This window comes from Ips typographus, linkage group LG4 (assembly GCF_016097725.1).
Source record: "Ips typographus isolate SLU linkage group LG4, UJ_Ityp_2.0, whole genome shotgun sequence".
Taxonomy (NCBI): domain Eukaryota; kingdom Metazoa; phylum Arthropoda; class Insecta; order Coleoptera; family Curculionidae; genus Ips; species Ips typographus.
This window is the reverse complement of record NC_138425.1, coordinates 13,960,809-13,988,092: the sequence shown is the minus strand read 5'-3', so window position 1 is coordinate 13,988,092 and position 27,284 is coordinate 13,960,809. Positions and strand designations below refer to the sequence as shown.

General features: G+C 37.4%; 2 protein-coding genes across 8 annotated transcripts in view; one reads left to right on the top strand and one right to left on the bottom strand.

Moving 5' to 3' along the window:
• Window positions 1-14,960, bottom strand: part of fray (oxidative stress responsive kinase frayed) — a 54,683-nt gene extending 39,723 nt beyond the window's left edge. The window contains exons 1-3 of one of the 2 annotated variants that reach the window (XM_081978628.1): window positions 14,795-14,960; window positions 10,812-10,913; window positions 1,692-1,933 (exon numbers count right to left, since the gene is read on the bottom strand). In XM_081978628.1, the coding sequence (XP_081834754.1) occupies window positions 1,692-1,933; window positions 10,812-10,913; window positions 14,795-14,865 (415 nt within the window). In that variant the 5' untranslated portion in view covers window positions 14,866-14,960. The remainder of the gene's footprint in view (window positions 1-1,691; window positions 1,934-10,811; window positions 10,914-14,794) is intronic. The other variant, XM_081978630.1, reaches the window with a different exon arrangement.
• Window positions 375-27,284, top strand: LOC145728411 (uncharacterized). 6 transcript variants are annotated; one of them, XM_081978634.1, is made up of 4 exons: window positions 375-516; window positions 15,121-15,441; window positions 19,091-19,240; window positions 26,900-27,284. In XM_081978634.1, the coding sequence occupies exons 2-4, from the start codon at window positions 15,139-15,141 to the stop codon at window positions 27,059-27,061; spliced, it is 615 nt and encodes a 204-aa protein (XP_081834760.1). In that variant the 5' UTR covers window positions 375-516; window positions 15,121-15,138; the 3' UTR covers window positions 27,062-27,284. The 6 variants fall into 6 exon arrangements, with proteins under 6 accessions (XP_081834760.1, XP_081834762.1, XP_081834759.1 ...); XM_081978636.1 differs by lacking the exon at window positions 375-516 and adding an exon at window positions 1,911-2,051; XM_081978633.1 differs by lacking the exon at window positions 375-516 and adding an exon at window positions 8,143-8,166.

Sequence of the window (27,284 nt, the reverse complement as noted above, 5' to 3'; positions counted from 1 at the left end):
TGCCTAAATATTATGATCCACTTGTTAATGCCCTTGAAACTTTGGAACCAAACAAACTCACATTAGAGTTTGTTAAAGGGAAATTGTTGGATCAGGAAGTCAAGAGAATGAATCAAAATGATAGTTGTGTGAATTCAAATTCAAGTTCAGCTTTTAATACTCCTGGAAAGGGATCAGAAAAACCTCATGGAAATTATATGAAAAGAGCACATAGTTGGACTGAAGGGAATGGTCAAAATATGGGTCAGAGACAACATTTTAAATTCAACTGTTATAACTGTGGGAAGGCTGGACATAAAAGGTCAAATTGCTGGAAAAACAACAATGGGGGTTCTCGACAAGGTCATAATGCTGACAGAGCTGATCAGGACCAAGAAGAGGAGGATGGTTTTGCATTCCTGACCTCTGTATGCATGGTGACCAGTGGAGAAGCTGCTCTAGGGAATGTTAAATGGTACTTGGATTCTGGAGCAACTGATCACATGGTTAAAGTAGCAAACTATTTCAAAGAAAGCTGTAAGTTATACAAACCACTTAGGGTTAATATTGCTAAGAATAGAGTTGTAGTTTTTGCCACAGAGATAGGAAATATTGAAGGAATGTTAAAAAGCGAAACTGGTTATGTAGATGTAACATTGAAAGATGTTTTGTTTGTGCCAGATTTAAAACATAATTTAATGTCAGTACAAAAAATTTAAAGATCTGGATTTGATGTATTGTTTAGAGCAGGAAAAGTGTTTATTAATAAAGGAATGCAGAACATTGGGAACAGAATTAATGGTTTATATGAATTGACATTCAAGTTAAGAAAGTTTGAAGCAACCAATTGTCAATGTTCAGCATTAACATTGAATAAACAAACTGATTTGATGATTTGGCATAAGCGCTTAGGGCATTTAGGATATCAGAATATGATAAAATTGTCAAATAATATGGTTACAGGTTTTGTTTGTAAAAATGTTATAACAAATAAGGAATTTCAATCAGTTTGTGAAGTGTGTATTAAAAGTAAGATGACTCGGTTACCTTTTAATAAGAAAAGTGAACCAAAATCAAGTAGGGTTTTGGAATTGATTTACTCTGATATTTGTGGCCCTTTAACACCCATGATGGGAAACATTATCAAGTTGTAAAAGTTGTAAAGTCTAGAATCAGTCGTTTAAGCCCAATTTCTAGGTAAAGTGCAACAATAACTCAAAAATACCTCAAATTACTAATGTGTGGTCTTTAGAGAAACATTGATAAGTTTTACAAGTATTGAATATTATTTAACTCATTTTACACATGTTGTGTTCGTGGTCATTGAACTCACTGATATTTCAAACATACACATCATTGAATACATTAAGTAGAAATGGGGTAAATGTAGTTGTTATTCATCATGTGATGGAGATTTGAAATACTATCACTTATCAACAGATAGAAATATTGTAAAAGTGATTCAATTTACGTTAATTATAATGCAGTGCAGTCTGTAAGTAATTCAACAATTTTCTTTGTGTAAACACAGAGTTTTTTCACTTTCCAGTCCCACTTTATAAAGATACCGGAATCTAAAAACCAAATCAGGAACATAACCTTATAAAGTTACAAATCCCCAAATTGCCACCAAACTAAAACATAATCGTTCACTTATTACACATCAAAATAACGCATTTTTTAGCTAAATTCTAAATAAAAGCAATACTAACCGATTACTTTTCCCAGTTCGTAATCATCGGGAGAATTTGGCCAGGGCAGTGACGGCTGCGACGTAGACCCGGCCATTTTTCTCAGCAGAATGTTTCCTTGGTTTCCTATATTACCGATTGACTGTTTGACAGCTTTGGCACAACCGCTGAATGTCAACTGGGGGTTTTCGGTGTGCTCCGGTTTTTGGCCGCTTTTCCGGAAAATGCCATGAGTACCGGGAGAAAGTTCGTCAGATATTTTCCTGCAAAATATGTATAGTTTAATAAAAACAGTAACCAGTTACCACACTTTTTTAGTGTATAGTTAAAAGGCATTCCAACAAATCAGCTGTTCAATGGTGTTTTTTTCTTTTTGCAAGGGTAAACAAAACAAATCTTGTCCTATCATTAGTTTTGTGACCTTCACTATCTTGGACATTATCTAAAGACCAATCTGAGGTCTTATTTTTGAGTTTGAGGGAGGTGTTAGATAATGATGTGATGAGATTGATGTATACCGGGTTGCCTCTAGGGTTGTCTGAATAATTAAGAAAGAGAGAGATCGAGTCCCAGAGAGAGACACAAATAAGATGTCATCAATTTTGCCGATTCCAGTGTTGCCAACTATTAAATAATATTTTTGATTTGAAGATTCCAAAAATGTGCATAAAACAGTCATTTTCTCACTTTGATTTTGTTCTTAACTGTCAAATTGTGTTTCTGGCAGATCAAAGTTTGACCACTTTTCTCCCTGACTTTACCTGATTTTGTAGTGTTTTTTATGTCATTGGATAGGAAATTTAATGGGGATTCCAAAAATGTGCTTAAAACAGTCATTTTCTTACTTCAAGTGGGTTTTACAGGCAAATTTAATCTCTGACTGTCAAATTGCGTTTCTGGCAGATCAAAGTTTGACCACTTTTCTCCCTGACTTTACCTGATTTTGTAGTGTTTTTTATATCATTAGATAGGAAATTTAATGAGGATTCCAAAAATGTGCTTAAAACAGTAATTTTCTCACTCAAAGTCGGTTTTACAGGCAATTTTGTCTCTGACTGACAGAATTGTGCTTCTGGCAGATCAAATTTTGACTACTTTTCTCCCTGACTTTACCTGATTTTGTAGTGTTTTTTATGTCGTCGGATAGGAAATTTAATGGGGATTCTAAAAATGTGCTTAAAACAGTCATTTTCTCACTCAAAGTGGGTTTTACAGGCGATTTTGTTCTTGACTGTTAAATTGTGTTCTGGCAGATCAAAGTTTGACCACTTTCCTCCCTGACTTTACCTGATTTTGTAGTGTTTTTTATGTCGTCGGATAGGTAATTTAATGGGGATTCTAAAAATGTGCTTAAAACAGTCATTTTCTCATTCAAAGTGGGTTTTACAAGCAATTTTGTCTCTGACTGTCAAATTGTGTTTCTGGCAGATCAAAATTTGACTACTTTTCTCCCTGACTTTACCTGATTTTGTAGTGTTTTTTATGTCGTCGAATAGGAAATTTAATGGAGATTCCAAAAATGTGCTTAAAACAGTCATTTTCTCACTTTAAGTGGGCTTTACAGGCGATTTTGTTCTTGACTGTCGAATTGTGGTTCTGGCAGATCAAACTTTGACCACTTTTCTCCCTGGCTTTACCTGATTTTGTAGTGTTTTTTATGTCGTTGGATAGGAAATTTAATGGGGATTCCAAAAAAGTGCTTAAAACAGTCACTTTTCGTCAATTCAAGTGGGCATTACAGGCGATTTTGTTCTTGACTGTCAAATTGTGTTTCTGGCAGATCAAAGCTTGACTACTTTTCTCCCTGACTTTACCTGATTTTGTAGTGTTTTTTATGTTATTTAATAGAAAATTTAATGGGGATTCCAAAAATGTGCTTAAAACAGTTATTTTCTTACTTCAAGTGGGCTTTACAGGCGATTTTGTTCTTGACTGTCGAATTGTGGTTCTGGCAGATCAAACTTTGACCACTTTTCTCCCTGACTTTACATGATTTTGTAATGTTTTTTATGTCGTCGGATAGAAAATTTAACGGGGATTCCAAAAATGTGCCTAAAACAGTCATTTTCTCACTCAAAGTGGGTTTTACAGGCAATTTTGTCTCTGACTGTCAAATTGTGTTTCTGGCAGATCAAAGTTTGACCACTTTTCTCCCTGACTTTATCTGATTTTGTAGTGTTTTTTATGTCGTTGGATAGGAAATTTAATGGGCATTCCAAAAATGTGCTTAAAACAGTCATTTTCTTACTTCAAGTGGGCTTTACAGGGGATTTTGTTCTTGACTGTCGAACTGTGTTTCTGTTTCGTGACACATGAGTGTTTCAGTTACGTACATAAATACGGTACGTGTGGGGGGAACACGACTCCGGCCAAACTGCGCAGTTCTGGCGTCAAGACCCAGTCTTGGGGCCGGGACGGAGTGTGTATGGTAGGCCTAATGCGGCCACAGTGTGTCCAGGACACGGGGAAGGTTAATAGTTATTCAACAAGCAGTTAGCATACAATAATTATTATTCTATTAAGTGCAATGAGTGTGACAAAGACGGATAACCACAATATGCACCTCTCTCTCTCAGATCGCGTATTTAACGTTTGGCAGTTGTTCCCTTTCTTAAGACGGTTTTACACTGAAGCAACTTTACCGCACTAGTGTGGTAAAGTTACTTTTCCGCACGCATTTTATTTTTAAAAAATATACATTTAAATCAAAAAAACAATAACTCTATATTTGATTTCTCAATTAAGAATACACTTTTAATCATCTTCGAAAACAAAGAGGCGTTTATTTTAGTAATTTTACTGTACATTTTCGTTCAATTTAATAAAAATTAATACTCGTATGAAAAATATGTTGTACTAACACAGGCGGAAAGCGTCTTTTCCGCCCTTTAACTACTTGTGCGAATGCGGCTATAGTTGCTTGTAGCAAGCAATTAGGTTGCTAATGTTGCCATAGTTGGGTCAATGTAAAACGGCCTTAATTTCTATTCTGTAACAATGATCTCAGTCTCAAGTTGCGAGAAAACATGGTAAAGTGCTATATTTGGTCGGTTCTCTTTTATGTGGTGTAGAGTTAGACCTTAAAGGCGGCCCTGTTTTCCTATTTAATAGACTGGAGGCATTAGAGATGTGTGTTCATCGAAGGATGTTGCGAGTTTCTTAAGATCTTGTTTACTTTGACTTAGAAGAGTCCAGGGGATAATCCAACACACTCGGTCAAACACCAGATCGACTACATCTTAGTCAACAAAAGATTCCGAAACTCTGTAAACAGAGTCACAACATATCCAGACGCAGATATTCGTTCTGACCATAATCCACTGATTGCCAATATCAAGGTTCAGTTAAAAAGACTAACAAAGAACACGCATCAGGTTAAAATTGATATAAACGAACTCGACAGGAATGGATTGGAAACTACTTTAAACAATAACCTGACGGTCATCAACACCAATGATAACGTCAATGATATTTGGAAACTGTTCCAGGACCAGCTCAGTAAAGTCATAAATTAACATCCAACTATGAATGTCAGACCCAAAAAACAGCGATGGATCACTGACGACATACTAGAACTTATAGAACAACGAAGAAGATTAAAGTATAATACGATGGAATATAGGACTAAACAAAGGGAAATTAAGAACAAGATCCGGGACGCTAAGGAAAAATGGATGACAGAAAGATGCAGAGAAATGGAAGAGCTGGAAAGGAAACATGACATGTTCAACATGTACAAGAAAGTTAGGAAAGTTGCTGGCCTACTAGGAAAACTCCTAATATTGTCACACCCGTGTTAGTAGTTACGGTGCACACCCAGTAACCAGCACAGTCAGCAAGGTTAGCATAATGAGGTCGCTGACGAATACAAAAGATGCACCGTAGCTCGACTAAATCACCGAACTCTGGGGTCTTCCCCAGAGGGAGGTCACTGACTGATCTCTGGGTTAGTCTGGGTACGCCTCTTGTGTAACGAAACGTGGAGCATTAGGTGATCAAGTGCCACTACTCTAATAACTACTCAAATAAAGTAGGTTACTTGTGGAAACCTGAGTTTTTGTCCCTCTGGGCTACCCCTTAACGTGACAATATGCTGGTTGATAATACAGACAGGCTAATCATTGACGAAAATGAGGTTCTTGAAGCCTGGAGTGGAAACATAGCTAAACTATTTGATGACAACAGATCAGATCAACCAGACACCACTGTTAGCGTGGAAGGTCCAGAAATCCGAAGTACTATGTACCATACACTCTGCAAAATCTAAATAAGCGACCGGATCAGAGATGATATTCCAGTGGAACTTTTGAAAATGATCTAAGAATCCAACATTGGGATTTTAGTTAACTATTCAATACGGTGTACATCACTGGGGAGATACCAGAAGACTGGCTGAAGTCGGTGTTTATAACATTGTCTAAAAAACAACGTGCAAAGAAATGCAGTGATTACAGGTTGATAAGTCTTATGAGTGACAAAGTTGATGACAAAGACATACGCATTATTAAGAACCTGTATTGGCGACAAAAGGCAGAGTGGTCCGGAGTTAAGATTAACGGCGAACTGATCAATACCATCCGCTATGCCGATGACACCGCAATCTTATGTGATGATCTCCAGGACCTTCAACATCTTTTAGACTTGGTCAACGAGATGGGTCTAAACATAAATATCCCTAAAACTAAGTGTATGGTTTTAGCCGTATAATGATGCTGCACTGCAAATAAATGGTCAAACATTGAAAGGGTTCCATGTTTCAAATATCCTGGTTGTTACATTACCGAGCATCTCAACCCGGATAAAGAAGTCAAGTGCAGAATTGAGTCGGCTCGCGCGTGCTATATATGGTCTATACGGTTGTATGGGGCAGAGATTTGGACTTTAAAAGCAGCAACCATTAATCGTCTTGAAGCATTTGAAATGTGCAGACAAATGAAGCGATTTTACATAGAGCAAGCGCCGTCCGGAAACTACTAATAACAGTGAAATGCCGAAAGCTGTCCTATCTGGGTCACATACTTAGGGATGATCGATACCGTATCCTTCAAATTATAATCTTGGCAAGTTGGCAAGATAGAAGGCCGTAGAGGAGCAGATAGAAGACAAGCCTCGTGGTTAAGGAATCTTCGAGAAGGGACAATGGACAACAACTCTTTAGACTCGCCGAGAACAGAGCACAACTGGCCATTGCGATTGCCAACATCAGGAGCACCAGAAGTTTTCGATCGTGATGCTTGGCTTACGTGTAGAAAAATATATAAAAAACAGTGTTCGTTCTTTGTTTCTGTCGATAAAACTACGGCAGTGTTAACGCAGACATTACTGTTTAAGCGACGAGGCTCCTAGAGTGATATGGAACAAAGATGCAAGATTTCCGCTCCGTAATTCGAACAATTTTTTAGTCCTATCTTTTAACCCAAACTACAACTTTAATTTTTAACTTATTTGCGTGATTTTTTTTTTATTAAATAGCTAAAGGTTTGGAGAATGTGCGAAAGTTATTTTTGTCGCCAAAAAAGTTTTGCAGGTAGGAAAAATAGTGACTTGAAAATTATGGTAATTTTAGCATTTTGTTAAAATGCTTCTAAATATTTTAATTGGCGTATTATTAAAATTATATTGACTTTCGCACATTCTAGCAAGTGTCTTCTTTCATATTCCGTTTAAAAAACAGCAATATCTAGCCTAGTTTTTTTTAATTTGGGTTAAAAGATTGTCATAAAATGCATTGAATCTCCCATAAGACGTTTTGCTTTACCGATGCCCTTAACATATTTGTTTATACAGTTTTACATTAACGTAAAACTGTATAAACAAATAAACAAGCAAGAAATGGAAACGAAATCATTTTTTTCCAGTATTAGGGCAGCTAGTTTATGGCTGATCTTAAAACTGTGCGTAAAGAGAATCATTACGTAACGGAGAACTATGCGTAATCAGTTATTTACTCTGATGTCGTAGGTTAAGATTTTGATATGTAACTTGACTGATCTATGAGTAGTATGTTGCATATGGTTCTACTGCAAAGTCAGTCATATTTAGTTAAGTGACGTTTAAGTGATGATAACGCTGTTAACAAAGCCTTTAGCTCATTTATTGACGCTAAAGTCGATCAATAATAATAATACACCAAAACTACGAAACTCATTATCAGGTTGTGTCTGACGTGTGACGTTACTTGATATAAATTGTGTTAATTAAATGTATTGTCAAGTAGATTACATTAGATGGATCATCGGATTAGCAGTTATGTGTAATACAAATAGTTTATGATTAAACAAATTGGTTTGACCAAAATCAACTCTGAAGTCTTCTGAAATGTTACTTTTAAATTTTTAAAGGCACATTTTCTTAACGATATAGTATTAAAATTAAATTTGTAAGTACGTATACGTACTCCGTATATCCGTGCTTCTTATACGTACTACGTCAAAATAATTATTGGATATTAGTTTGTTCACCAAGGGCTGTCACTGTGCCTGATCATATGAGAACTGTAAGTAAATAATTAACATTTATTAATCCAATCAGGATTAACATGTCAAATTCCCACCGGATATATGCAAAAAAGCTTCAACTATGAAAAGCATAAAATCTGGTTTATCCTGTATACCTAACTCAGTCTGATTTGTGTTCTGGTTTATTAAACAAATACATTCTGTGTTCTGAGATGATTTTCATTGGAGCTCAAATTACCACAGTAAGTCAAACTTAAGTCAAGCGATACAGGGTGTCAAAGTTTTGAATTTTTCTTATTATTTTCCACATGGCTCATACAGTTTTTGGGAAGATTTAATCAAATTTTGACCATAAGTTATCTCACTAAAATTCTACAGGATGATGATTTTTTTGTCGCTTATATTGACCTTATATGTGAACAATCAATTTCCTCATTTAATTTTGATCGTAAAAGGGAATCTGCATTTTGAACTTAAATTCCCGCTAAAATTGCATACAGGGTGACCCAATTCAATGATTACTTTTTTTTGGCCACCCTGTACAACAAAACTAGTTTCAGAGAGAGAAGAGAAGAAAAAAAGGCATTTTTTGAGAGGTCATTTGAGGTAGTGACTCAAAAAAAATGCTGAGATATTCACAGTCAAAGTTTTGAGGGGTAATTGGTTTCTGGTGGTCAAAATGTATTTTCTTCTATATCTTCCAAACTAGTAAATTCAGTAAAAGGGGCAAGAGTAAAAGTTACTCAAAACATCTCAAAAAAGATGAATCTGCAGTTAAAACGTTTAATTTCCCTCTAAAATTTCATACTGGGTGTCCCAACTGAATTTCTACTTTTTTTGGTCACCCTGCACAACAAAATTAATTTTGAAGCAAACCACTAAAAAGAGAAGGAAAAACTGTGTTTTTAACTGTGAGATATTCACAGTAAAATTTTTGGGGAGTAAATGCAGTTTCTGTTTTTCAAAATTTATTTTCTTCCATATCTCCCAAACTAGTAGAGATTCGGTAAGAGGGGTAAGAATAAAAGTTACTCAAAACATCTCAAAAAAGATGAATCTGCAGTTTAAACGTTTAATTTCCCGCTGAAATTTCATACAGGGTGTCCCAACTGAATTTCTACTTTTTTTGGTCACCCTGCACAACAAAATTAGTTTTGAAGCAAACCACTAAAAAGAGAAGGAAAAACTGTGTTTTTAACTGTGAGATATTCACAGTAAAATTTTTGGGGAGTAAATGCAGTTTCTGTTTTTCAAAATTTATTTTCTTCCATATCTCCCAAACTAGTAGAGATTCGGTAAAAGGGGTAAGAGTAAAAGTTACTCAAAAAGGATGAATCTGCAGTTTAAACGTTTAATTTCCCGCTAAAATGTCATACAGGGTGTCCCAACTGAATTTCTACTTTTTTTGGTCACCCTGCACAACAAAATTAATTTTGAAGCAAACCACTAAAGAGAGAAGGAAAAACTGTGTTTTTAAGTGTGAGATATTCACAGTAATATTTTTAGGGAGTAAATGCAGTTTCTGTTTTTCAAAATTTATTTTCTTCCATATCTCCCAAACTAGTAGAGATTCGGTAAAAGTGGTTTTCCACCCAGTAGGAATTTTGATTTGAAGTGTAGAAAGTGTCAAGCGTTTTCTAGAAATTTAGATTTTTGTCTTTAAATGAACATAAGGGGTATCGCACAAGTTTCTTGAATCGCCAGAATGTGGTGTCAAACTTGACAGATCTCAATCATTTGTCATTTATTCGACACGCTTTAATTATATTAAATGAAACACCCTGTATTGTATTTGTTCAATCGTAAAATCTCTTCTTTCAGATTTTAAATTATATGTATTTTATTGAGGTTATGTTGAATATTTTTCGAAAATGATAAGGTTTTAAAATTTATTTTTATTTTTGTATTTTGTTTTTTTGTCTTATAGTTCAGTTGCCCAAACTTTATTTTTTCTTTCTCAGAATATTCCATATTAGATCTTAAATACTCTACTAGACTAGTACTACTACTAGTATCATCTGTTTTTTATATAAACAAAAATTTCGTATTTCAGATAACGAAACAAACATTTATTTAGATATAATTTGACAATTATTTTGGAAATTTTTTAAAGAAAATGACATTGACTGTGAACTATTTTGCTTTTTACTGCAAATGGCCGCCAAAGTCAAAACCAATTTAAAAATAGCTTTTTCAACTTTCCAAGCCAAGAATTGTTTTTTTTTTGTGATGGTGGAAGACAAAGTAACAAAGACTTTTGTTGTTAATAGCTGGACTTTAATTGTCTTGTAAAATGATGTAAACGCAAACTAATACCAGGGAGGATCACCTTACACAACAGGCGTTAGCTGCACCTATCAGCAACTTCTCGGTACTTCAAAACAATTGTGTTTGTAAAATGTAATATAACATTTTAAAGCAAAAGAATTGCTTGTTTTTACTTGATAAAAAAACAAAATGTCCACCAGAAACAAAGAAGTTGCTTGATGGTATTTCAAAACATTACATTCTCTAAAACATCCCCAATTTAACCTTTGCGGTAGCTCTTGCTGGAATCGAGATTCCTGTCGTATAGATAATCTTGGACACACTGTATATTGTTTATGCTGTTATACGGATATAAAAATCGTAAATGAACTCAGTATTCCAGTGGTCTATCAACAAAGTGTTTGTATGTACCAACCTTTTTCCTATTGCTAGTGTGCTGAAAAATCTATGGTTCTGGAAAAGCACCTTTCCGTCCGGTGCATCCATTCGATACACACCAGTTTTTCTTCTCCTAAACCTGTAAAGAAATGATCTGTTTTAATACTTCTTTATTGAAAACAAAATAAAGATATAATTGTCCCTTATGCTTATTAGAAAAAAATACAGTGTACAGCATACAGCAACAGAATACAGTAACCCGACTTGGGGCCAACGGGTATTCGGCCAATGTATGGACCGAGAAAATCGCGTTGATTGGATGTGGTTCACACAGACAGAACCACATCCAGGTGGATGTGTCAAATGCTGGCTACAAGAACCGCTGAAACAAACATGGGCGGGAACCACTTTCAGATCAGCACAAATCGAGGATGGCCACAAGGAGGGGTCCTATCACCCTTAATCTGGAGTCTGGTAGTAGACAAACTTCTCGAAATTCTGACCGGGAACGGAGTCCCTAGTCTGGGCTATGTTGACGACATAGTCATTATGGCCAAAGGCAAATTTGAAGGAACCCTCTGTGATCTCGTATAAAGGGAGCTAGAGACCACCAGAAGATTGTGTTTATCAGTGGGATTGAGAATCAACTCATCAAAAACGACAGTGATACCGTTCACCAGGAGAACTCGGGCAGACAAGACAAGACAGAAGACAGCACTTGAGAAATATTCGCCTCAACGACGAAAACTTAGAATGGCGGCAGGAGGTTAAGTATCTAGGACGTACCCTGGACAAAACTTATCTGGACCTGCCACGTAGAAAAGATTACCAGCAAGGCAAGGTCATCACTGATAGTGTGTAGGAACATTGCGGGAAAAACGTGGGGTTGTAACCAATCAATATTGCGATAGATGTATACCATGATAGTGAGACCTATGATCAAATACGTCGCAGTAGTGTGCCACAGAAAAACCGAACTTGCCACAACAAGGAAAAAATTAGAGAAGGTGCAGAGACTTCTGGTCTTTGCATAATGGCAGCACTAGAGGTAATTCTCGACCTCACACCGCTCCACATCATGGTGAGAAGAACTGCTTGGGGAGCACATCTCAGGTTGGATAAGGCCGAATTTAAAAGGAGAGCACACAGCCGATCGCCGGTCTCCCAACGGACGAAATCATCAGGAAGCTTAGTTTCGAAAAACAATTTCGAACGGAACTGAACACCAAGAGAGATTGGAGCAGAGAATTAATTCAAACATTGGGAAAAAATACCATAAAATGGTATACGCACGAATCTAAAACTCCCTAATACTCCGAACCCATGGGCCAGTTCCCTAGCATTCACGCCATAGAAAAGTGTATTCAGTTTAAGAAGAAATACCGGAACAAGGAAATTGCGATGCTTTCCGATAGCCAAGCAGCCATCAAAGCGTTGAGCTCATCTAACATCAACTCGATGATGGTTCTGGAGTGACTAGGAAAGCTCAATGATCTAGGAAGGAACAACAAGATAACCCTCCTCTGGGTTCCGGGGCACGTCGAGTAGAGGGTAACGAACAAGCAGATACTCTGGCACGAAAAGGAGCATCAGCGCCACTGATCGGGCCAGAACCATTCTGCGACCTTGGAAAAGCATATGTCCAGGATAGTTGAAGAAGAACTGAGAGCAAAGCACTGGCGGCAAAGACTTCCAGGACTAAGGCAGGCCAAAGATCTCCTCGGCAATTTTAAACGAGCAAGATCGAAGACACTGATTAACCTCAGCAAAATTAGTCTCAAGGCATTAACGGGGTATCTAACGGGTCATTGTCGACTCAGAGAACACCTAAGGAAGCTAGGCCTAGAAGAAGACAGTACTTGTACGTTTTGCGGAGAAGAACCAGAAACACCTCACCACATCTTGCTGGTGTGTTATGCTGTACGCCACAGAAGATTAAACACACTGGGATTACACCAGCTGGCTGTGGAAGAAATACCTCGAACAGATCCACTCAAGATCTTGAAATTCCTAAAGAAACTAAATCTTGAGGGGCTTATGAACAAGGAAACTTGAGATAGCAGAAGAAGATGGGGAACAATAGACCTAATCACGTCGCAGTACATTTGTCACCATCCACCAATTACCATTACCAACAGCCAATAAAATAGGTGATATAGCGTTGATTTGAAATTGGTACAAGTTACAGCGATGTTGCTGACCTGTTAAGAAAATCAGAATCTATCGTAATGAAAGACGTTGGATACAAACGGGAGCGTATGTGAGGAGGCGAGGTCAAGGAAGAACACGGTCAACCACGGCTAGAGATGACAGCTTCATAGTCTTGCAAACATTATTGAATAGGCGTAAAACAGTACCGCAACTAAGAACTGGAAGAAGTACGTGGAAGAAGAACAAATGCTTGGACCATTAGCAGAAGGCTTAAGGAAGTTGATTTGAAGACATTTAGAACAAAAAAAGCTCCATTACTCCAGCGAGTCATCGGATGGCCAGACTAGGCTTTGCTAGGAGCACAAAAATTGAAAGTGATGAAAAGTGGAAAATGATCAGTGTTTTTTGTTCACAGATGATAGTCAATTTTGTGTTAATTCCATCGACGGCAGGGAAAGGTTATATCGCCGCCAAGGAGAACAAGATGAACAATTTAATTTTACTCCCACTGTCTCCTATGGTGGAGGCTCAGTGATGGTCTGGGGTGGAATATGCTGAAAGGCACGAACAGAGTTGGTGGTTGCTAATGGAGCTTTAAATGCAGATGGATACATTCGAAATGTTCGGAGAAAACTTTTTGCTAATGTACGACAATGCCCCTCACAAGGTTCGTTGTGTCTCCGACTTTTTGAATGTCGAGGAAAAAAGAACAATGGGGTGGCCGGCATGTTCTCCAGACATTAATCTGATTGAACATGTTTGGGACATGTTAGGTAGACGATTAAGGTCCATAACTACTATGGTTCAAAATCCCGAACGTGTAGCAGCTGCTCTGGTTGAGATTTGGGACAATCTGCCTCAAGACATGATTGATAATGTCATCAGAAGCATGAAGAGACGGTTACTGAAAGAATTTTGGAAATGTTTATGCCCTACAGGTTCTTATATTCTTGGTGTTTTGAACCTTTACCTACATACATATTATTCGTTAATTAATTGTTGTTGTGATTTTTTTGAAAAGTTGACCTTTAAACACTCTCCGGTTTATTATAAATCACAAATCACAAAACAAAACCACTCCTGACCCTGGATAAAGTGTAAAGGAAGCATAAAATTTAAAGTAAAAAGTTCTTAGAAAAACGACATGAATTTCATATCCAATTCAAGTTGGTGAAATTAAGATAAATATCCACCTTTTCTTAAATAAAAAAAGAAAATGTTCGGAAATGAACAGGACACAATTTGATGTTATAAAGTGATGTCAATTGTCAGTGGTCCAACCCACAAGGTGTCTCAAACATCGAAAATTCCTTACTTCCTTTACGTCTCTGTATATGACATAAAGACAAACCAATCAAAAATGGTAATAATAGAGATCTCATTTCTGGTAGTACCTCATTGTGAGTACAGGTAGCAGTTAAAACAACAAGGTTTACCAAACTTTAAATGAATATGACCTGAACAAATCATACAAATATTAATTCTATTTATATCCACAGAAGAGATTTCAATTGAGGTTCCTTAAGAACAATTTTATTCGGTGATCCGAGTTGCATTTATTTATGTGTTTATGTTCAGAAATCAAAATAGATCCTATACGAAAAATCAAGCAGAAATAGCATGACATATTAACACACATTGACTGGTAAATGTTTGGAATGTACGTTTGCTTATTTATTGGTCAAATTTGTCTCATTTACCAGTGACTATGAATTACGTCATCCTGTTTTTGTTCGTCTTTCCTTATATGTAGTTGTTTTTGTGTGATAATTCATTTAAGATCACCGTTCCGGAAAAAAAAACTAGTTTTGACAAACAAAAATGCGAGACAATCAAAGTTTTTACAAGCTGTAATTCAACTTTACTTACGTTTTTAACTCTTCTACCGGTGAGCAGTCTTTTGTGTTACTTTGCTCACTTTTGGTATTCAACATTATCATTGTATTTTCAACTTCTTCAACGTGTCTATTCACTTCTATCAGCCCACATACAAAAATAATGCACACAAAAATACTAAACAGAATTCCAAAACCAAAATCAGTATATGCACAGGTTGAACGAAATTCAACGCTTGACTGGTCAACGTTTAAATAAAGGGGCCCGCTCTAATTTATCTATTAAACTCAATTAAAGCGTTCATTTTTGCACGTAGGTAGTGTTACGTTTTAACTTACATATGTATTCTTATAATATAGCTATGCGTTTGGTCCATTATGATACGATCCAGCCTTATGGACCAACACAACGAGTTGTCAGAATATCCAGATCTGCAGTACGTCCCAGGAAATGATTTGCTTAGTTATGCTCAGCCAGAAAACTATTACGATGATTATGAAGTTGATGAACCTCAAATCACTCGAGATGGAAGTACGTATTTAAGTGATACTCAAATTGAAGATGCACTGGAAACTTGGCTGGATCAAATTAATGAGGACGATGTTGCGCCACAACAAAATGAGGAACTTTCGAAGAAACTTAACGTGAAACGAGCTTTTAATTTTCCTTCGCGAAAAAAGGTAAGTATCTATCGTCTATCCGGCGAACCTACGAAGTAATAAAATTCGATGGGCGGCAACTTTGGTCGACCCGCATTACACTGTAAAACAGGTACGTAAAAGTGAATCGAGACATAAGAGCCGAGAAGTTCTTATATTAGAGAGAGAAGAAGATATTATATTGTAAAACGGACCGGATATAGACCAATACTAATGGAGGAGGCGGGTCAACCCCTCCTAATTTTCGTAGGTTCGCCGGATAGACTATAGTTGGTGTGAAATTTTCTATAAGTACCTAGTCACTGTGAACTGCATTAATTCAGATCTATTATTTAATGCTACTACTTCAATATTAAAATTGTCTCTAATGGAAAAGTTGTGATGACAAATAACAGTGATAAAGTTTACAAAAACATGTTAAGTTTTCAGCATTTTTTGTTCTTCTTCTTCTCGTACGTCTCCTAACGGAAGTTGTCTATCAACATTGCTATGCGCACTTTATGTGCAGGTACGTACGGTACATTGGAAACCATTCTCTTAGGTTTTTCAATCATGAAGTTCTCCCACTACCCTGACACCCTCTGTCTTTTTTCTCTCCTTAATATTTTGTAGCAATTGACATTTTAAACCTTCAATAATTCTTTTTCTTTAGCGTTTTATAAATCTCTTCTTCTTTGTTCCTACGTCGCAGCACTTCGACATTTGTAACTCTGTCGATCCAAGAAATCCGCATCATCTTTCAAACGCAGCCGGTTTGTTTATCTCAACTGTTTTAAGTGTCCATGCTTCGGCACCATATAACAGAGTTGAAAATACAAAGCATCAAAGCATTCTTGTCCTCAATTTTAAGTTTACGTCATCGTTCTTCTAGAGGATCTAGTAGAAAGTGTAACATCACTAACAACTACCCTCACCATCGCATTAACATCTTCAAAAAGAGAATAGAAAAATTTTGCAACTACCCTACCCAAACGCCTAAAAATACCTCAACTTTTCCCTTAAATACCTTAAAATCCCATATGTCCAGGGACTATCTGAAAAAATTCGAACCACTTTGAGCGGTCAAAATATTCTGACTAGTTTCAAGGGCCACAATCTGTTCCGTAGACACTTTTCAAACCTTAAAACCAAAACACCAACCCAGAAAAGAAGCAATGTCATATACCAAATTCGATGCAATGATTGTGAAGGAGTACATATCGGTCAAACTGGACAACTCCTTAAGAATAGAATAAACGGTCATATGTACAACCAAACAAACCCCATTGCCCTAGCCAACCGTGCCACCCAACTTGACCCTATACGTTCAACTTCCAGAAGAGCAAAATACTAAAAACAGAGATGAACTGGCAAAAACGCGAGATGGTGCACATTGAAAAGAACAGGCAGGGCAGTAAACGCTAAAACCGATAGAGTCGGCGTTAGCAATAGTTATTTGCGCTCTTAAACTTTTGTTGTTGTGCAACATCTGGTGACATCTGTATTCAACTCTATGAGTAGTACTAATACTACTTACTCTTCTTCTTCTTCTTCTGCTGCGTGTCCATTAATGGATGTTTGCGATCACATTTGTCCACTCTTCCCTATTACGTATGGCATGCATTAGTTCATGCATTGTCCTCAGTCCTGTCCACTGCCTAACGTTGCGGAGCCATAACATCTTTTTCCTGCCGATTCCTCTCTTTCCCTCAATTATCAATTGCAGGAATTGGTATCTCTCGTTGCGTATTACGTGGCCATGGTATACGTTTAATGGTGTCTAACAGTTCGCGGTCTTTATTGATTATTCTCAAGACCTCATCGTTGGTTCTTCTTGCAGTCCATGGAATCCTCAGTACACGCCTATAGACCCACATCTCAAATGCTTCCAGTTTGTTCATAGTGCTCATCTTCAGTGTCTATTCATCCATGAGATAAAGCAACATTGTCCAGACATAGCATTTGACAAATCTAATTCTCAAGCCAAGATCGAAATCAGTATTGGTGAGCACTTTTTTGAATTTCATGAACGCACTGCGGGCATTTTCTGTGTCTAATTCCCAATTTTCACACAGCCACGTTCCTAGATTTTTACATTTATTTACTAGCTCTATTGGTTGATTCTCATATGTTAGGCTTGAGTTTTGAAATTCTTGTAGCTTTCGATTAACTATCATGAATTTAGTCTTCTTGGTGTTGATATTGGAGGCCCTAATATGTTCTTACTCCATTCCCTGACAGTCCCAATCATATCCCGCAAATCCTCCATGTTATCTGCAATTAGAACTGTGTCGTCCGCATAACAATTATTGTTGACTCATACACCATTCACCTTAACGTACACGTTGCGTTCTTCTAGGGCTTCCTGAAAGATGGCTTCAGAATATAAATTGAAGAAGAGGAGAGAGAACAAAATACAAATCCTAACATTACCCTAACCGAACAATAACCCTTTTATGATGAGTTTACCTCTCGTTGCTAAGGTTAGGTTAGGTGGTGTTATGTCATTTTGTTTTTGTTTAATATTCCTCATAGTATTGATTTTATAATATGATGATGATTTTATGATCTTGATATACATCAATGATATTGTTTCGCTCCCTACTAACGGACAATTCACTGTTTTCGCTGATGACGCGACCATTCTTTGGAGCGGCAAGAGTGCCGATTCATTGACTGCCACTATTGATGGGGACCTCTCCATAATCAAACATTGGTGCAATTCCAACTTACTGTCATTAAATATCAGTAAGACCAAGATCCTACATTTTGGATGCTCATTGCAGGAGACTTTTGTTAAGGGTGCGCCCCTGGAATGAACAAGTTTCTTGGTCTTATTTTTGGCGACTCGCTTCAATTCGCTGAGCATGTGGACGGTCTGTGCTCTGGACTGGCGTCGGGTTGCCATGCATTGAGGGTAATCTCTGGCAATCTGGATTACCATGTAGCTAAAAGTGCATACTATGCACTGATTGACTGCCATCTCCGCTAAGCCGCTTCAATTCTGTGTTTCTCCTTCAGAAGCGAGCATTGAGGTGCTTGTGTCGTGTTGGATACAGGGCCTCATGTAGACCCCTCTTCATTGAACATGGTATCCTCACCTTGTGCTGCATTTTCATCTTGGAGACGATTTGTCTTGTCCGTGGCAAGTTTGGGGGTCAGTTGTCCGAGGGCTCCGGCTCGGTGACTCGCTGTAGATTCGTTTTGAGGCTTCCCATTCCTCACACGGAGAAGATTAAGTCGTTTTCAATAACCTTCCTCTCCACGTGAGAGGCCAGCCATATGCGCATGGATTTAGGCGTGAGGCTGAGAGGCTTTTGCTTGACGGGGCGTACTATTCTCTGGACGAATTCTACTCCAGTTCTTAAGGCGCCTTGTTCTGCCATAAATTGCCCAAGCAGCACTATTTGTGTTTTTGATCCTCTTTCTTCTCTCTTATACAGGGTAACTGCCTTTTTGTTTTTATTTTAATAATTGTAAGGTGTAATTATGTGTGATTCATATTGTGTAGTGTAAAAATTATGTATGTTCTTTGTTTTCAGGGCTTTGTCAATGACTTTAAGTTTCTTTAAAGCTACTTTTTTATTGATTGATTGATATGTATGAAAGAGGATATATGTGCAGAACCTCATCCTCTGTAATTAAAATCTAACTACGCGGCTTGTTTTAAAAAATATTTCTTTAAATATAGAAAAACCAAATGCTATGTCGAGTACACAAAACCATTCATCATCACAATGAAGCTGGATATGAATTCTTTCCCAAGTCGTACACCTCCTACACGTGCAACCCAGTGACATCTTCTAGTCCTATGGAAGTACCTTTACTAATAAACAGTCATGTGAGTATTCTCATTTAATAACTAATTAACAATAGCGAAAATTTTACATTTTAGGATATGTGTTACGTCTTAGGAAATAAATGTATCACGACTGAGAAGGAACAACTTTTTTTAAAGAGGCACCGCAATTCAAATTGCTGGTCACATTTTGTTGCTTCGGTCGGTGCGGGGTGCAGATGTTTATCAAAAACATTCTGAATTTTTTTTTTACAAAATGATTATTTAATTCTACTCGTTATGCTTGTGAAGTATATATTCAAGTTATAAAAAATACTTTAGGTATGATTAAAGATAAATAATTATTTAAAGAAAAGTTAATGTTACGTGTAAGTATCTATATTTTTGAATGTGATTTTACAATATAAAAACGTTTATTCTATGTCGTTTTTTCCGCATAAACAACCTTTTAGCAATTCAGTTGATTTCCAGCATAAGTTTAAAGAAGAATGACACTCGACTGATATTGTCATTAAAATCAAATCGCTCTAATCTCCTAAATGCTCAATTTTGCCCTAATTTAAACTTTCTTGTATCTTTTCAAATAACCGAAATCCTCATGGTGAGGCTCGTAAAACGGGCACCCTTTATAACCTGAAAATTAGGACGTAATTATTTACTAGTAGGAAAGTGTTTATTGGGTAATTCCGCAAAAAAAGTTAAGCAGAAAGGAACAAGGATGATAACCCGGCGACACGTGTTTCTTCTTTTTCACTTCATCGTCAGGCATGTAACTCCATATGTATAAAAGGAGGTTCAAAAACCAAAAAGCAAATTGCATTTTTTTCTGAAAAAAAAAAACATAATTTTTATACTTGAAAAAATGGGTTGTTCTTTCTGATGATTTTCGCAGGGCGTTAGTTTGTCAGTTCTGACCGCGTTTACTCGATTCTAAGAGGGTGTCAACCTAGTCCACCGGGTGCAGAAAGTCACTCTAAATATGTGGTACCTTTCACCAGGAGAATAAGACTTCAGCACTTGAGAAATATCTGCCTCAACGACGAAAACTTACAATGGCGGCAAGAGGTTAAGTATCTAGGGTTTACCCTAGACTCGAAACTTATCTGGAACCGCCACGTAGAAAAGATTGCCAGCAAGGCGAGGTCATCACTGATGGAACATTGCGGGAAAGACGTGGGGTTGTAACCCATCAATACTGCGATGGATGTATACCATGAAAGTGAGACCTATGATCACATACGGCGCAGTAGTGTGGCACAGAAAAACCGAAAATGCCACAACAAGGAAAACATTAGAGAAGATGCAGAGACTTGCATGTCTTTGCATAACGGGAGCAATGAGATCGACCCCCACGGCAGCACTAGAGGTAATTCTGGAACTCACACCGCTCCACATGATGGTGAGAAGAACTGCTTGGGGAGCACATCTCAGGTTGGATAAAGCCGGTTTTAAAATTAGAGCACACAGTGAAAGGGACTCACTACCCGCTGGCAGTGCACACGTCACCGATCTCCCAACCGACGAAATCATCAGAAAGTTTAGTTTCGAAAAACAATTTCGAACTGAACTGAGCACCAAGAGAGATTGGAGCATAGAATCCATTCAAACATTGGGAAAAATACCATAATATGGTATACGGACGGATCTAAAACTCCCGAGGGGACTGGAGCAGGAGTCTACGGGCCTCGCACCAAATATTCCGAACCCATGGGCCAGTTCCCTAGCATTTTTTAAGCGGAAATGCACGCCATGGAAAGGTGTATCCAGTTCAACTTCGACAGGAAATACCGGAACAAGGAAATTGCGATCCTTTCCGATAGCCAAGCAGCCATCAAAGCGTTGAGCTCATATAACATGAACTCGATGATGGTTCTGGAGTGCCTAGGAAACCTCAATGATCTAGGAAGGAACAACAAGGTAACTCTCCTCTGGGTTCCGGAGCACGTCGGAGTAGAGGGTAACGAACAAGAAGATACTCTGGCACGAAAGAGAGCATCAGCGCCACTGATAGCGCCAGAACCATTCTACGGCCTTGGAAAAGCAAATAATAAAGCTGAAGAAGAACTGAGAGCAAAGCACTGGCAAAGACTTCCAGGACTGAGGCAGGCCAAAGATCTCCTCGGCAATTTTAACCGAGCAAGATCGAAGACACTGATTAACCTCAGCAGAATTAGTCTCAAGGCATTAACGGGGTTTCTAACGGGTCATTGTCGACTCAGAGAACACCTACGGAAGCTAGGCCTAGAAGAGGACAGTACCTGCAGGTTCTGCGGAGAAGAACCAGAAACACTCCACCACATCTTGCTGGATGTTGTACGCCACAGAAGATTAAACACACTGGAATTATACCAGCTGGCTGTGGAAGAAATACCTCGAACAGACCCACTTAAGATCCTGAAATTCCTAAACCAACTAAATCTTGAGGGGCTGCTATGTACAAGGAAACCTTGAGATAGCAGAAGAAGATGGGGTACAATAGATCTAATCAGGTCGCAGTACATCTGTCACCATCCACACCTACCATTACTTTGTTGAGCTTCTCTCTTCTCTATTTTTGACGTCGTATTGCAAAATATTCGTATCTGTAACCAAGATATTCGAATTTTACTTTTTTTTTGGAAATTGCATCAAAATTTTGAAAATACCGTATTTCCGCTATTTTTAGAGATACAGCGACTGTAAAAAGCTCAAAATGTTTGTTTTGAATTGTTCTTTCACATCGTGCTAACCACAACCTGATTGAACATACAGGGTGTGTTACAAATTCGATGCATTAGCATTGCTATCTCAGAAATTATATTTGATAGAGCTTTAGTTAAATGCAGGCAAAATTGCACATTTTAATACTAAATAATTTGGTAGAAAAAAATTATTACATCCGGTCATTACATCCGGAGATATCCGACAAAAACCCGAAAAAGTCAATTTTCTATTTTATTTTGTTACCACTTTATTATTAATTATTTCGAAAAACTAATGACACCTTTTGGAGGCATTTTTTTATGCTTATCAAGAAAATAGTCTTAGTTTTCTGCTCAGACGTTTCGTTTTTTTAGATACCATCATCAACTTCAATTTTTCAAATTCGTAGAAAAATTCTTATATATTATAAAAATGTAAGTTCCAGAATCATTTTAGTCAATTTTTAAGGTCAAGACGCTAGAAATAATCAAACATCGTTAAAATTGATTTAGCCAGCAATTTTTAAAGTCAAAACGTTAACCGTATAACATTTGTTTCCTGTCACTTTACCCAATTTCCAACAGCTGACGAGATCCTGGTTGAAGACAGTTTGTTGGAAATGAACGCGCACGGTTTGGCAGCGCTGCCAAAAATCGACTGGCTCGATAAAATGTTGTTGTATGTTCAACATATCTGTTATTCCGTTTGTCAAAAGTGTCATTCGGACGCTAAAACTGACAAAAGTTGTCAGTTACCGTAAAAGAAAATGGTTGAGAACGTCAAAACGTATCAAATTTTGAGAAATAAAAATTGATATTTTGACTAAAAGCTAAACTGGCGATTTTCACATTGAAACTGTCAAAACTGTAATTTTTAACATTTTATTAGAAATGTAACGCAACAAGTTGTCAAATGGACGAAAAAAAGTCCAAATAATAATGTTTCTTTCACTGGAAATGTCAGTTTTCATAAAAAAAAATAGAAATAGAAATAAAAATTTAACCGTATATTTTTTGAAAAGTGACCAACGAAACATATTTTTAATCAGAAAAAAGGAATTTTGAGATTGAGCAAATAAAATACAGAGCGTTCCATTTAACCAACATGTCTCACGAATTTTGATTTGATTAGATTATCTGGGGATTCCGGGCAAATACTGCAACTTTGCTAAACTATGCTCTCTCTCCAATGGCGCTACAGCCCAAATTGTGCCTTGGACTCCTCTATCTTCCGCCTCCAACACTGTCGATCCAACGCCTCTCTCCTCCAGGTTCTGACACCTATCAAGTTTTGCGCGTCTTCTGTCACTCCATCCTCCCATCTTTTCCGTGGTCTCCCTTTTGGTCTTCTGCTCTGCATCCTACTATTAAGGGCCCTTTTTGGTAGCCTGTTATCTGGCATTCTTACTACGTGACCTCTCCATCGTAGCCTCTGTTGTCTGACGAATTCTGAGATAGGTGCCTCCTTGAAAAGTTGGTAGATTTCATGATTATATCTTCTTCTCCATATTTCATTTTCATTTAGTGGCCCGAAGATCCGTCTTAGTATTCTTCTTTCAAACACCTCCAGTTTATTCTGTGAGTTCTTTGACATGACCCATGTCTCGCATCCATAGCATAATATCGGCCTGATGATGGTTTTGTATATCCTGATTTTTTATTTTCTGTGTATGATTTTGGAGCGGAATATATGGGACAGAGCGAAGTAGGCTTTGTTTGCCGATATTATTCGATGTTGTATCTCCAATTCCTCTGATCCTCTCGTGTTGAGTTCAACACCTAGATATGTAAAGCTCTGGACTGCATCCACGTTATCCTCTTGCCTGGGTTAGTGTTTTTGTCTTTTGTGTATTTATTTCGAGTCCGATGTTTCTGGCCTCTCTCTTCAGTTGTTTGTATATTTCTGCCGCATCTTCCGCTCTGCGGGTCATAATATTGATATCATCTGCATAGGCGGCCAGTTGTACCGATTTGTTTGTTAATAAGTTTGACCTCCCAGCATTTATTTGTCGTATGACATATTCCAGAGCCAGGTTAAACAGTGGCCAATTGTTGCCATCGTTGATTCCATTGCTTTTATTAGTCGGATATATTTGGAGGAGATGTTGAAACTGCACAGTATCTGGTACAGTCGGTCTCTGTTAATGGAATCGTATGCTTGTTTAAAGTCAACGAAAATATTGTACACGTCTATGTCGTGTTCCCAGGACTTGTTCAGGATTTGTTTCACCGTAAAAAGCTGATCAATTGTGGATTGTCCTTGCCTGAAGCCTGTTTGGTATTGGCCGATAATCTCTTCGGTAATGGGCTGAATGCGTTCATTGAGTATATGTGTGAAAATTTTGTAAGCCGAACACAGTATTGTTAATTTGTCCCCTTTTTTGTAAATTGGGCAGATAATTCCTGTTTTCCATTCGCTAGGAATGCGTTCCTTGTCCCATATCTTGGTGATCAGTGCATGCATTTGTGTTGTTAGGTGTTCTCCTAGTGTGTATAATTCTGCCGGGAGTTTGTCGATTCCTGGTGCCTTGTTGTTCTTTTGCACTCTGATTGCTTGTTTGACCTCGTCAAGCGTTGGGGGTCCTATCGCTTCCTCTCCTCCCTCCCGGTGCTGCATGTTACAGGGGTGACCCTCTTGTGTTCCTAACAGGGATCTTCTTGTGTTTCTAACAGTCTTTCCATATCGTTTATATTTCTTGTGGGTCACTTGTTATCTGCCCTTCTGTGCTCCTGCACAATGTTGTCCGGGGTTTATATCTTTCTCTCAGATTACGTAGATGATTATGTATGCTACCCTTAGATCGTTATTTTGAAAGTCATTCTCCATTTCCTGTGTTCTATCATTTTCGTATTTTCTTTTTCGATTGCGGCATATTTTGTCAGCCTTTCGCCTAGCACCCTCAAAAACTGCCATTCTTTCTCTAGTTCTCCTTTCCATATATTTCTTGTATGCTTCGTTTTTTTCTTCTATAGCTTTTTTACACTCTTCGTCATACCATTCAGCCCTTTTCTTTTTATTCTTGTTCCCTATAATTGTAGCCGTCTCTAATATTTCTTCTTTTAGTTTGTTCCAGTGTTCTTCACAATTTAAATTGTCTGTGTTTCTCAGCTTTTGCGCTATTTCTCTTTCGTAGTTCTCTTTGGTTGGTTGTTGCTTCAGTTTTCCGATATCTAACTGTTCCATTGTTTGTTTTTGTTTGTCGATGTTTCTTGATATTCGGCATCTGAATTTTATTTGTACTAATAGGTGATCCGATCCGCAGCATGCCCCTCTTCGACTCTTAACATCTAAAATACTTGTTGCTGCTCTTTGATCTACCAGTACGTGGTCGATTTGGTTAGCGATAGCTCCGCCAGGCATGATCCATGTCGCTTGTATATGTTTTTGTGTGCGAAGAATGTTTTCTGTATTCCATGTTTTTTCTACTAGCAAAATTAATAAGAAATTTTCCATTTTCGTTAGTATTTTTGTGGAGTGAGTGTCTGCCTATTGTTCCCGAGAAATGCTCTTCTTTGCCTATTTGGACGTTCATATCACCCACTATAATTTTGATGTCATTTCTGGGGCAGTTTTCATATACTTCTTCAAGCTGATCGTAAAATTCTTCTTTTATGTCCACGTCGTGTTCTTCCGTTGGGCTATGGGCATTGATGATTGAGAAGTTAAAAAATTTTGATTTTAGTCTTAGCTTACATACAGTGCGTTTTTTTTAACGCGCAACATAGGATTTTACGTGTTAAATTTTTAAGCCCATGTTAGACCATGTTATTTTTGAACTACAAGTATAAAACTTGACGGGTGTGTCTTTAGTACACTGAATCTTAAGTAAGTCTACCAATTTGGGCTAAAAAGTGATTTAAAACTGGAAAAAAATCATTTTTTTTCGAAAAGATTTTATCCTTTCATACTCCCTGTATGCATTGTTGTTTTTGATACTGGCAGGGCAGGTAGCAGGTAAAGTGACTTATTTTGACTGCATCACGACCCGATATCTTTTGAACGTCAAAAGGGCATTTTATGATTGTTTGGAATATACTGTTTGGCTTCAAACGGAGGTCAATTTGAACAATTCACTTATAAAAATACTTCTTTTGTTCTTAACTTTCTTGATATAAAGTTAATGATCACCCTGTTTTACTTTCTACGCCAAATTTTACCTGCTACCTGCCGTGCCAGTATCAAAAACAACAAAGAACAACAATGCATACAGGGAGTATGAAACGATAAAACGTTTTCGAAAAAAGATGATTTTTTGCAAGTTTTTTAACACTTTTTAGGCCGAATTGGTAAATTTACTTAAGCTTCAGGGTACGAAATAGCCACCCGTCAAGTTTTATACTTGTAGTTCCAAAATAACATGGTCTAACATGGGCTTAAAAATTTAACACGTGAAATCCTATGTTGCGCGTTAAAAAAAACGCACTGTATTCTCTCGTTTACTGCTTCGAAGTCTAAGATGTTATGTTTGATTTTGTTATCTACAATAAAGGCTACTCCAAATTCTTTGTGTCCATTTTCTTTCCCACTGGCCACATTGTTTCTTATATTGCCGTCACCTCTATATTGTATTTTTTGAGTTCGTTAAGTAGCGATGCCTGGGCTCCTGGTCTGTTTAACGTCAAGACATTCCATGTTCCGAAAGAGTATTCCATATTTCTTTGTTTAAGTCGTTTCGTGACAAGTGTTTTTTTGTAGGGTTGTCAGCCTTAAGCCTAACCTTCCTCCTTTATCCGGGCTCAGGACCGGCAGTGGGCCCTGAGCTACTCGATCCACCCAAGAACCCCCAGGCGAAGTTGCCCAAACTATGCAGTCAGATCAAAATTAACGAAATTAGCTCTGGAGTAAAATATAAACATCACCCTGTGTAACTTTTTAATATATGGGCTGTGGTAAAAAAAAAGCATTTTACGATGAATATGTGACATACTTATATTGAAATAAGCTGCATTTTCAAATGCTCCTGACTCACCATGTATACTATTTATTAATCGTTAAATTTAAAATGGTTTTCTATTTCAGGACGTTTGCTTGGTCACATCTAATAAATGTAACACTTTGTATATGAACCGGTTTTTTCTGAAACGCAATCAAAGTGCCACCTGCTGGTCTGACCTTATGACCATGGAAGTTGCCTCAGGATGTGATTGCCTTTCTCATTATAAGTACAGAATACATTTATAACACTTTAGTATACGATTTAATTAATAAGTAATTATTTATACATTTGACATTTTAAGAAATTGTTTTCGGAAAATTTCTCTTCGTACCTTAGCTACTAAGTCGTCACGTCGACAAGCATATCTTCTATTAAATATAGAACCAATAGGTTTAGGTATATCATTGTCTATTTGTATTAGCACGTAAAGGCCAAAAAATAAATATATGGTATTATAATGATAAAAAA

Excerpts from the sequence above, each read along its gene's own strand:
- LOC145728411 (XM_081978631.1), top strand. The coding sequence starts at position 8,341 with ATGATTTTCATTGGAGCTCAAATTACCACA. Across the intron at positions 8,371-15,120 it reads TTGGAGCTCAAATTACCACA|CTATGCGTTTGGTCCATTAT; the intron begins GTAAGTCAAACT and ends CTTATAATATAG. Across the intron at positions 15,442-19,090 it reads ATTTTCCTTCGCGAAAAAAG|AAAAACCAAATGCTATGTCG; the intron begins GTAAGTATCTAT and ends CTTTAAATATAG.